Source organism: Sinocyclocheilus anshuiensis, unplaced genomic scaffold (assembly GCF_001515605.1).
Source record: "Sinocyclocheilus anshuiensis isolate Anshui unplaced genomic scaffold, SAMN03320099.WGS_v1.1 scaffold733, whole genome shotgun sequence".
In the NCBI taxonomy this organism is placed as follows: Eukaryota; Metazoa; Chordata; class Actinopteri; order Cypriniformes; family Cyprinidae; genus Sinocyclocheilus; species Sinocyclocheilus anshuiensis.
Genome location: NW_015539923.1, coordinates 986479 through 998624, shown reverse-complemented (window position 1 = coordinate 998624; position 12146 = coordinate 986479). Strand labels below are relative to the sequence as shown.

General features: G+C 37.5%; 1 protein-coding gene across 1 annotated transcript; it reads left to right on the top strand.

Moving 5' to 3' along the window:
• The first annotated feature begins 4300 nt into the window (after positions 1 to 4300).
• LOC107686573 (peptidyl-prolyl cis-trans isomerase FKBP4-like) lies at positions 4301 to 10466 on the top strand. Its single transcript, XM_016483638.1, has 10 exons — positions 4301 to 4729; positions 5785 to 5929; positions 6995 to 7137; positions 7243 to 7363; positions 7589 to 7745; positions 7833 to 7923; positions 8193 to 8276; positions 8375 to 8560; positions 8964 to 9203; positions 9325 to 10466. The coding sequence occupies exons 1-10, from the start codon at positions 4640 to 4642 to the stop codon at positions 9418 to 9420; spliced, it is 1353 nt and encodes a 450-aa protein (XP_016339124.1). The 5' UTR covers positions 4301 to 4639; the 3' UTR covers positions 9421 to 10466.
• The last annotated feature ends 1680 nt before the right edge of the window (positions 10467 to 12146 follow it).

Here is a 12146-nt window from a genome sequence, read left to right as displayed (position 1 = left end):
CATTTCTGATTATTATCAATGTTGAAAACAGTTGTGCTGCTTCATATATTTGTGAAAACCGTGATACATTTTTTTTCTGGATTTTTTGATGGCTAGAAAATTCAAAAGATCAGCACTTATTTGATATAGAAATTGTTTGTAACATTATTAATGTCTTTACTGTTGCTTTTGATCAATTTAGTGCATAACTGCTGAATAAAAATGAATTTCTTTAGTATTTTTGGTTGTTGAAATCTTTCTTGTCCCAAACTTTTGAAATATGAAGCAGCACAACGGTTTTCAACATTCATAATAATAACATTTATTTAGCAGCAAATCAGCATATTACACTGATTTTTGAAGATCATGTGACACTGAAGACTGGAGTAATGATGCTGAAAATTCAGCTTTGATCACAGAAATAAATTACATTTTAACAGATATTCACATAGAAAACAGCTATTTTAAATTTTAATCATATTTCACAATACTACAATTTTTTTAATTAAAAAAATACAGCCTTGTTGAGCATAAGAAACTTTTTTCAAACGCATTAAAAATAATTATTACAAACTTTTGACCGGTAGAGTGGGGGAACCGCCCCCCTTAAGGACGGTTCTTTTTTTTTTTCTTCTGTGAAACAAATGTTAAATGTGTCCAGAATAGTTATCATAGTTTTAGTGACAATGACATAAATTATAAACCAAGTATGAAAAATGTCCAGAGTTTGTTATTAGATTTTTAACAAAAATTAAATCTGTACCAGTCTGAAAAAGCAATTTGCTGCAGACAGTTTTAGCTTAAAATTAAAAAGAATATAATCAATAATTATGAATTTAGTTTTACCCCACAGCCTAGGTTTGAAAAAAAAAAAAAAAGTAATTCTAAAAATATGATAATTTTCTTAAATAACACACACTGCATCTACAGGCCTTACTGTTCTCGTATCATATATAACTGTGATGTTCCACAAAACAGCAAGCAAGCTTTAAAACACTTTTTTCTTATTCTGCTGAATATTAGATCACTTCCTGTGAAATCCGTTCTCTCTCAGGTTCATCAGCAGTGTGAGCTTCACGATGAATACTTCTGCATCACTCGTGTCAACACAGTCCATAGTTACAACAAAACTGTATCTTGACTTTATCTAGTGGTTATTTTGGGAAAAACAGTAGGGTGGAAACGTTTTCCCCCACTCTACCCTATACAGAAATATACCGCAATTTTGACATGCCACACTATGTATAATTGTTTTTTTTTTAACCCGACAGTTTCCCAGTGCATTCCTGAAGGCTCCAGGTGCAGAAGACAGCAGCTCGGCTCCATCGGTGTGATCCAGCACCTTCTGGGTTCAGTCCTGGTTTTGACTAACGGTCTGGTTCTCCTGCTGTCTGCAGCACACTGCCATCGGCCTCACTCCGACTGTCACCTCCTGGTGTATCTGGACGCAGGTTTTTCCGCAGTCTGTGTGCTGGTTTTGTTATGCACAGCCCTGCCGAAGCTGCGGCGCTACGGGCTGCTGGTGCTGCAGGCGACGCCGCTGCATCTCTCCGTGGCTCAGGTGCGGCTGAGGCTCACTGAAGTACCGGGCGTGCTGTCGGTGCACGAGCTGCACGTGTGGCAGCTGTCGGACGCGCTGATGGTGGCGTCGCTGCACGTTCACTGTCCGGACGGGCTGAATGCAGCGCAGTGCACAGATCTGATGGGGAGGACAAAAGCAGTGCTGGCCGCTTTCGGCATCAACCACTGCACCGTGCAGCCGGAGTTCATCAGGAGCGACGCAGCGGCCGGTGGCGGATCGGGACGGTCGCTCTGCAGCTTGCGCTGTGGGCAGGAGTGTGTGGAGAAGCTCTGTTGCTCCCCTCAGGTGGACAAGACCAGCTGTCCCAAGACAGAGAGTCCTGCTTGTGTGCAACCCTGCTCTCCAGCGCCGCACAGTGTTGATGAGCATAGAGACGTGGTTATTGAGAACACGTACCTGTGACTGAAGATTGTTGGTGTGTTTGTGAACTGACAGCACTGTAAGTACTGTACATGACGGAGACTCCAGCAATAAATGCATTTATATATGCAAAAAAATCAAGGGGTGAACACTGATTTATTCAGAGCTGAAGCACTGAGAGGAGGACATGGTCAGATATTAACCTGCTCCACACATTTAAAGATCTCTAACTGATCAACAGGATCAAAACTTTGCTGCCAAACCTGTGGCACACAATCTACTCCATGCCTTCTGTCGTCTGATTGATAGTTTAGACTTTTTTTTAACAAGTAAAGGCCTTTTAGTCTAATTGTACAAATGTGCACCTTTGTTGCTGTCAAAGCTTAGGTTTACTTGATTATTCAGAAAGTTTTTAGAAAAAGAAAAAAAAAGAGTCTCAAATAAGACCATCATGCTTTTGAGGAACGTTTATGAGTTCATCTCTCAATAATCATTGTATTGCACTGCATTATGTTTTGAGAGTGACGACTAATATTAATGTAGTTTTATGTAAGCTAAGTAGTCTGTTATACAGTTATGAAGATCTCATTGATTTACATTACAAGCATCAGAATTCCATCTAATTTAGTCCATATAAATATCTGCACCTGCATATTTTCGCGCAGTTTTGGGCATCTGGATATAACTGAGATGTTTGTTCTTCCTCGTCGTTGATGAGCTTCATATTCTTACTGTATCATATGAGCCATAAAAGTCTGATGCATCGAATATGATAAAAAAGGATTTTTTTTTGTTGATTATTTTTAAGTTGTTTTACAAACTGATCAATTTCAAGTTTTTGTGAATATTACTGTACATTTTAGGCTTTGCGGAATTCAAATGAAGGGACAAAATGTTCCTGATGTGAATTTGTTATTCTATATTAATATTGATTTTATAATACATGTTTAAATATATTCTATTTCATCAAGTTTAGCATGTGTTTGTATTTTGGATAAATGGATGGCATGTGTTATATATACAGATGGAGGAGACCCGGCAGCCACCATGAAATCAGGAAGGAGGACAACTAAAAAAGGAGAAAACAAGATCACAATAATATTAATACACACTGTATACAAAAAGAGCACTGGGCAATTCACCACAATAAAAATATAGTAACAATAATCGTGCTAGTCCTGCAACACAAAAGCTTATTGGAAGTACCTTGAATTGAGCATTTTCATTAATAAATTCTTTAATCCAATCAAATACCTTTAAAATAACGATCTAAGAAAGAGGAATTAAAAACCAACCGGATGGTTCTCCTTTAAGAGACCTATAAAACAAACCTTTATGAAAACCACCATCTTCATAAATATTCATGAGAAAACACTTAATGATTCTTATTACCTCTGAACATAATTCCCTCACACATCATTCATTAATTCTGAAGACTGTGTTGCCAGGCCAATCACCAGTAATACAAGCAGGGTTCTGAAACTTTTTTCTACCCCACATAGTTTACTACCTTCCTCATAATAAAAACCCATATGAAGATACTTCCTACCCACATTTAATTAAATGAAGATGACCTAACAACACAAATTATTCTAAACATATGCAGCATAAAACAACTTGACATCAATGTCTTTGCTTAAACAGAAACAACTCTTGTGATTTAAATAAATTCATTAAATAAATCACTATTAAAACACAGTTGAGCACAAATGACCTGATCTTACCGCACGCTTGTTTGTAACATCAATGGATGAATGAGATGAGAGAAGGCTATTCTACTGTGCGTCTATTTATAGCACATGCACATACGCTACCCCACAGACTTATGGGAAGTGTAGTCCCGAACTCAATCATCACCCTGTTACATATACATGCTCTCTTTAAACACTGATAAATAAGAATCCTTTACGGTCAGTTTGTCTGGTATAGACTATAATTCCTATGCTTTGTTTTTGATGGCCATTAAAAAAAACAGAATCTTTGAAAAGTAAAAAATAACTTTCAATATTTAACCTTATATAAATGTTTCTTTTCTCTAGCTTTTGGTTTTTATTTTATTGTTACTGCTTTTATTATATATGTCTTGTTTAATTGTATATATTTTTAGTTGTTGTTCTATTCTTGTTACAAGTTCATGTACGTTGTTTGGCATGAATAAAGATTAAAAAAAAAAGTGTAATTGACTAGAAAAACATGTCTAACCATTTTTTCGTGTTTAATTGTATATATTTTTAGTTGTTGTTCTATTCTTGTTACAAGTTCATGTACGTTGTTTGGCATGAATAAAGATTTTTAAAAAAAGTGTAATTGACTAGAAAAACATGTCTAACCATTTTTTCGTTTTTGACTGTGGTTAAGCGTTTAGTGACGGTGCCTAAGGTTGCAGTCAGTTCTAGACGCTACCATCACCGTCCTCTCTCTCAGCTCTGGAAAGTTCGCCGAGTCGCGTCAGTTTTCAGCGGCGGGCCGACCGTTATATAAACGCCTCGCACAGCTCGTCTGCGGACTCAAAAACTACATTTAACAAGCACGAACCGTCAAATGCAAGCTGTGGATCACAAAATCCATTCCTAATAGCGATATTAATCCCATTTAGCCCTGCAGACGTCGAGTCTCCAGTGATTTCTGTAAACGAAATATCTCAGAGAGACACACTGTGAGGAGAGTGGATCTATTTTTCTGTGCTGTTTCGAAGGAAATACTCATATTAAATCAAAAATGACTGCAGAAGAGGTGGTGAATGAAGGCTGTAGCATCCCCATCGAGGGTGAAGACATCACCCCGAAGAAAGATGGAGGTGTTTTAAAGGTAACGTAGATACTGCAGTGCAATGAGCCGCATTGACTTCATGAAGGAGGTGTGACTGACTGAATGCATGTTAGAGACAATATTTCTCTCTTGTTGGCTCACTTTACTGCAGCTGTATGCACTACAATGTGAATAAATGCATCTCATTTGTTTAAACGTTGCTAACACAGCCTGTTGCTAATTTTGCAGCATTGCTAGATCTTTCTAACCAGCTTGTTGAGCTTAAAGGGACAGTTCACCCACCAAAATGACCATTTTATCATAATTGATTTATTCGAATGTAAAACCAAACTTATTTGACTTATTTTTTTATGTGCAACAGCGAATGAGATGGTAGGCAAAACATTTGCGGTTCTTAGCTTCGGTCACCATTCACTTTCATTGCCTTTCATCTCGTTTTATACAACGAAAGCGAATGGTGACTGATATTGTTATTATGTCTAAAATGTCTTTTTGTGTTCCAGAGACAAACAAATAAAGTCTTTTATGTTTGGAACAACATGAGGGCGAATGAATGATGACAGAAATCTTATTTTTAAGTGATCTTTTAAGTGTGTTGCAATGTTGCATTTTTATTTGTGCAGATTAACCACGTGTAATGTCAAGTAAACATTAAAATGTCATCCTTTTTGTATGTATATACAAGTGCCACGTTTATGTAATGAAATGAGTGGCAGTTTAGAGAGTATGCACATGCAGGCCATCATGTAGTTTCTGGGAACTTTCAGGTTGGTGTTTTCAGTTAGAAAGTGATTCAGACAGGAATTACTTGTTTGGGATAATTGAAGTCTTTCAATGTAATGCATTTGAGAAATATTAATCCGAGTGAGCTGTAATTATGTGCAATAAGGCACACCTATGCAATTTCAAAGTAATTTACTATATACAGACATAGTTTAAATATAGGCCTATTTGTTGTTTTTAAGTAATATATCATAAATGTAAGCATCAGGCATGAACATTTTTCTGTCTGCGGTCTTTGAAGACTGACAGATCACAGGTGTAATGCAGAGCGGCCTACAGATTGATGATTAATCTCTTTCTCTCTTCTACAGATGGTCAAGAAGGAGGGTACAGGCACTGAGTTGCCTATGATCGGTGATAAAGTATTCGTACACTATGATGGAACGCTGCTTGATGGCACGCAGTTTGACTCCAGCCGTGATCGAGGAGAGAAGTTCTCCTTTGAGCTGGGCAAAGGTGGGTGTTGTGAGAGTGAAGTGGATTGAATGTTTATCTACATTTAAACAGGTTGTTGACGCTGTAATTTATATGGAAATAACACCTGTTATGATGAGTTAAAGTAGCGACAGATCATTTTTAATGATGACGTAATTTTGTAGGCTAACCTGGAAGTTATCATCACCCTGGTTCCCTTAATGGAAACCCAATTGGATTTTTACATTGGCTTTTGGATTATTGTGGAAAATAAGCACAGTGAGCTTAAGAATTTTTAACCCTAAATACATTTGGCAGAAGTAAAAAGCTAAACATAGGCTATAAATACACACTGACACAGAAATACATTCTAATACAAACTACATCACAGTTTGAGCTAGAATAGTTTGCAAAAGCGCGATTATAAAAATGATGAGGCCGTCCCCAACAACCTCTGTAGTCCAATTTTAAGACAAGTAAAAACTTTATAAAAATCACAAGGGGGTATTACTGATGAATTTTATGCCATAAAATAAAACTTCAAAATATCTGTGTTAACCACAAACTGTATTTTAAGCATTTAACCAAAAATCCATTAAAAAAAACCATTGATTTCGGGATGATGGAACCGGATGTTCTAAAATGCTAACTCGTTTATGGGCTTTGGCTTACAAAATACGTCTTTCATATTGTGTTGTACATTCGACTCAAACAAAAAATCAAAAAAGATGGGTTTGGCAAGGATTTGGTTCTTGCATCGGTTGTTGATTGGATGGAGGCAGATCTGAATGTGAGCTTGCAGTTGATTGTAAGGAAGGGCTGGGGTTTAAGAACGCCAAATGATTGGAGAAGTTAGTCATTTCACTAGAACATTGACATATTGATTAAAAATTATGAGGTCAAAAAAATGCATGCACAAATTGTTCACTGTATACATTTAGAAAATACGGTTCATTTCTATTTCATGCCAACTTTAAACCATCTTGAACTTAACCATGCACATTGTGGGAATTGCAGGGCATGATGCAGTTAGAAAATTCAGAATAGATAAAAATTGTCTAGCATGCAAATCAACCATGTGAAACCATTCTTTTCTCTTTCTCACAGGTCAGGTGATCAAAGCATGGGACATCGGTGTGGCCACGATGAAGATTGGCGAGATCTGCCAATTGATTTGCAAACCAGAGTATGCCTATGGAGCTGCTGGCAGCCCACCCAAAATCCCACCCAATGCTACACTTGTGTTCCAGGTGAGGTCCAGATGCATGCAAACAGGATATTCAGAATATTGAATTGTATAACTACAAAGTTGTCAGGAGTTTGTGTATTGACATGCCCATTTGTTTGTCTGGCAGGTGGAGTTGTTTGAGTTTCATGGGGAGGACATCACAGATGAAGAAGATGGTGGAATTATTCGCAGGATCATCACTAAGGGGGAGGGTTACACAAAGCCTAATGATAGTGCATCTGTGGAAGGTAAACCACTCTTCTTATTCCTACAACAATCAATAAATGAAGAGCAATTCATCTATGTCAGTCTGCAAGGGTCCACCGAATGAGTAAAGCAAATGTTATCAGAAGCTAATCTAATTTAAAGAAATAGTTGACCCAAAAATTGCTTTCTCCAGTGAACTATTCCTTTAATCGTTCAGTCTTAGTGCACCCTTTGCAGTAGTTAATTTTTCTGTTTCTTTGGGTTAGTGTGGTTGGAGGGCCGTCACGAGGAGCGTGTTTTTGATGAGCGTGAACTGAAGTTTGAGGTGGGAGATGGACAGAGTTTGGCTCTGCCTCCAGGCGTGGAGAAAGCCCTGCAGGCTATGGAGCAGGGGGAAGAGGCGCTCTTCACCATCAAACCAAAGTAAACACACGTTTCCTACACCTGCACTCAGTATCTGTTGATGTCCATGTTTTTGTTCATTTATATATGTGTGTGCATCAATCTCAGGTATGGCTTTGGAACTGATGGCAGCGACAAATTCAACATTCCACCTAATGCTACGTTGCAGTATAAAATCAAACTGAAAACATTTGAGAAGGTCAGTGTTTCCTCCTAAATAAAAGCAGTGCACAGCAGAATTCACTCCCTCATTACTCAGGAAAATGTCAGTATATGGGATATTATGTTATTTTATGGAACTTCTGTATGTAATATAACACAATAATGTGTGTTCTAATTCATATAAAAAAAACTAATCATGCTTTAAGATTAATTACAGTCTGTAAGTGGTCATTTAGGCAGTAATGTCTGTACACAGTCATTGTCATGAGTGAATATGAGTCCAAGATGCTGTGTTCTCTCACACAGGCCAAAGAATCCTGGGAGATGAACACGACTGAGAAACTAGAACAGAGTGCCATCGTCAAAGAGAAAGGAACTCAGTATTTTAAGGTAGCGGAAATGTCATGCACACTGATGTGTATTCATACATCCCATTGTAATCTAATAGTACACTGTTTTAAGAATCAGAGTGTGTTTTGTGTGCACAGGAGGGGAAATACAAGCAGGCAGTTATGCAGTACAAACGCATTGTGTCCTGGTTGGAGCACGAGTCCAACTTGCAGCCGGAGGACGAAGAGAAAGCCAAAGCGTTGCGATTGGCTGCTCATCTCAACCTAGCTATGTGCTCCCTAAAGCTGCAGGAACCAAACCCTGCCCTCGAGAACTGTGACAAGGTAGGAAATGAACAAAATTTTTGATGCTTATGCATGGTCATGGTTACACAGTCATATTGAAGAGCTGCAAAAGTATGTTTTAAGATTTCTATTTGGCTTTTTATTCCAATTTTGATTTTGATTTTTTTTAGTGCTTGTTCATTTTTCATTTAAGTACTTTTTAAATTGAATATATTCTGTTTTAGTTACATTTCTAATTTTAGTTTACTCTTTTTCTAATGTTTGTGTGTATTTTTTCATCATTATCAAGTTAAAAAGCAAAAAATAATGCAGTTAGAGTTTCTCTTCATTGATATTCACTCTTGAATCCTAATTTGCTGGTAATATTAAAAAGAGACCTTCATTGCATTCTGCCAAATTTCTCCTGGTTTCTTTTTGTTTTCTGTATTTTTTGTGTGTAAAGGCACTGGAGCTGGACGCAAATAACGAGAAGGCTTTGTTTAGGCGAGGAGAGGCACTGGTTGTCATGAAAGAGTTTGACAGGGCGAGAGCAGACTTCCAGCGCGTCACTCAATTGTATCCAGCCAATAAGGCTGCGAAGAGCCAGATCGCGCTCTGCCAGAAACATATCAAAGAGCAACACGAGAAGGACAAACGCCTCTACGCCAACATGTTCCAGAAGTTTGCAGAGAGAGACGCCAAAGTAAGTGTCTAGCTCTTAGTCACTGCACAAAAGATTTACCCGCCAGATATCTGTTGTCTTCTATCTAATGTTGTTGGGGTTTTTTTGTGTGTGTGTGTGTGTGTGTGTTTTTATTTTCTAGAAGGAGGCGGAGCAAGAAAAGGAGCAGGAAAAGAAACAGAACGGTAGTGCAATGGAATTAGATGAAAACGGAGCCCAGGAACAAACCGCAGCATAATAGCATGCTTGTGTGTGCTTTTGTATTATTTACTGTCTTTTGTGTTAAGTTTTTTTTTTTTTTTGTACCTTCTATAATATCTGTCCCTCTGAAGCGACTGTGTCTGTGCGAGTGAGGACGCGTACTTGCTTTGGTTTCTAATCTAATATAGCAAGTGGTTTGCTTTTGTACTGTGGCCAGACCCTTGTGGCCAGGTGTGCACTCGCATATGATTGCACAAGTGTATGAATGTTTGTGTGTGCGATACTGTAAGGCAGCTAGTCGGCCTGGCCGTGTTCTCTCTGAGAGATGGTGGAAATAAAGCAGACTTGTTCTCAGTCTGTAGCCTGTACTGCAGCCTCTCGCGTCGGCCGCAAAACCATCCTTAGAAACTCGAGTCGCACTGCTGTACAATAAAGCGCTTTTCTGTCCTGTCACTAAACTTTACATGTAAAGTGCATGGAAATGATTGCCAGGGCAAAAAGACCGTTTTGATTTCTTTGATTTGTAAACATTTGATTTGTTTATTTCCTTTAATAAGAACATCTTTTCACTGTTAAATTCTCTGTTTAATGTATCACAACTGGAAGCATTTCCATAGTGAATCTCTGCTGAAGTCTTACAAGCATTTTAGAGGAGAAACCACGCACTTTTGCTGTGAAGAATCGTCTCGTTTCTGCTTCACTCGTTTTCTGTGTGCAGCCTTTTTGGTGAGCTCGTTCTGCCGCAGAATATCATCAATATAGGGCTGAGATGTTGGCCATTTTAAAATGCAAGGCGAGAACTTGAACTTAGACCTGCAGTCTGTCTTTTTGTTTTGCGGTTTTGTCGCTTGTATTTTCATCTTTTTGTGGACAAGATTCCCCATGATTTCTCCATGATCGCACGTGCACACTGTAATCAGATGGTGAATTGTCATGACAGAAGAGGCTCTGTGCGACCGAGCTCAAGCAGGACAGTAGTACTGTAGTGTGGTTTGTGTGGGTTAAAGCGAGACATACAGATAGATTCTGTTCCCATGTTCTTGATGCGCCTCTGATGTTGACTAGAACAATAAAACAAATTCAAAATCCTCCTGCTGTAATGTCTGATTTGTAGCATTTAGTACAGTGTGAAAGTAGTACAAAATGTGTCTATCTCTCCAAAGATAATTTTAAAAGCAAGTGGAATCCATAAAAGGAAATGGATGCATTCGATGAACCAGTACTACTGCAGTCAGCTAAAATACAGAAACGATAGAAACAAAGCAAATTTCACAAATTACAATTATAAAAATAATTTAGAAGTAGAATGACTGAAATAGTAATTTCTTGTAAAACCTCCAATTATCTTTTTTTTTTATTTTATTTTTTTTAAATACTTTCTTCAATTTCTTTCCTATTCCTGTTTTCTTAACTGTCCTTTTTATTTAAGAACCATGGTGCTCATGGTCTTAGGCACCTGGAAAAATAAAATTTACTTTATTATAATAAATATACCTTTTTATAATTTAAATCAATTTTAAGTTTAAAAAATTTATTGAAAATTGCTAATAGGGAGTAAAAAATAATTTCAAAAACATTCCTGTAATCACAAATGACTGGGAAAAATAGTGTAAACCCTGAAGAGCATTACTGAAATTTCTGTAATTTAATTATTTATTGTAATATATTATCACTCCTAGTTTCTGTACATGAAGTTTGAAACTGAGCAGCTTGTCATTACAATTTCAGTAATATCCCTTCAAATATTGTGTTTGACAGTAGGGGGGAGCCTTGGACTCAAACAGGTTGAGCACCACTGCATTAGGCCAACTTGTTTCGATAAGTTTGTCTGAAACCTTCATCAACTTACCATAATCATGCAAACAGCTGGCATTTGAGAAGGAAAAGACTAATGCAGAAATAACTGCACAACTGCTAAATCAGAAAATGTATTAGCCAAGTTGTACTTAACAGGGGCTTTGCCTTGACGGTTCTATAAAAGTGTAAACATGCCAAGCATGTGTGATATATAACTACATCTGCAGGGTGTGTTAGAGTGCATCTATAGTGAGAAGAATAAATATAATGTATATCCACTGTAAGTAGAGTCTAGCAGCAATAAAAAAAGAAAAAAAAAGTGAAAAACGGAAATAATGCATTGCTACACAACAAGCTTTTTTAGTAAAGTGCATTTTCATGGAACCTGTAAATTCGTGTTCACACCGCCATCTGCTGGTGCTGTGCAACACCTCCACCTGAATGACATCTAGTTTCTAGATTATTCTTGACTCCGCAATTATCGTTTCTAGGAGGAATACAAGGATACAGTTGTATATAGGATACAAATTTAATCCATGTTAGACTAGTTTTGTTGATTAAAACATTTGAATGATAATTTTGAGCGAGTTTGTTTGAGTCATGTTTTGCCAACATTGACCAAACCAAACCAAATGGCCAGTAAAACCTGAAAACACCTACATTGTAACAATCAGCCAGCAGTCCCCATAAGGAAATGGCTTAAATCACATACTAAATAATGAATGAATAATAATATAAATCTCAAATGCACTAAGGTTTCTGTGAGGGTTGGGTTTAGGATTATCATTAGCACAATCTGGAAACCACAATCAAAAGGAAAACTAATTTTTGTGTGTGTGTGTGTACAAGTTTATATATCCTGGTGGGGACTTAAACCTGACTACACACAGACTCATGGGGACTCGTGTCACGGTGGGGACCTAAATTGTGGTCCCCACGGGTACAAAAGCTTATAAATCATACAGA

Coding starts and splice junctions, on each gene's coding strand:
- LOC107686573 (XM_016483638.1), top strand. CDS start 4,640: ATGACTGCAGAAGAGGTGGTGAATGAAGGCTGTAGCATCCCCATCGAG. Junction 7,746..7,832: donor CTCTTCACCATCAAACCAAA/GTAAACACACGT, acceptor CATCAATCTCAG/GTATGGCTTTGGAACTGATG. Junction 7,924..8,192: donor AACTGAAAACATTTGAGAAG/GTCAGTGTTTCC, acceptor TCTCTCACACAG/GCCAAAGAATCCTGGGAGAT.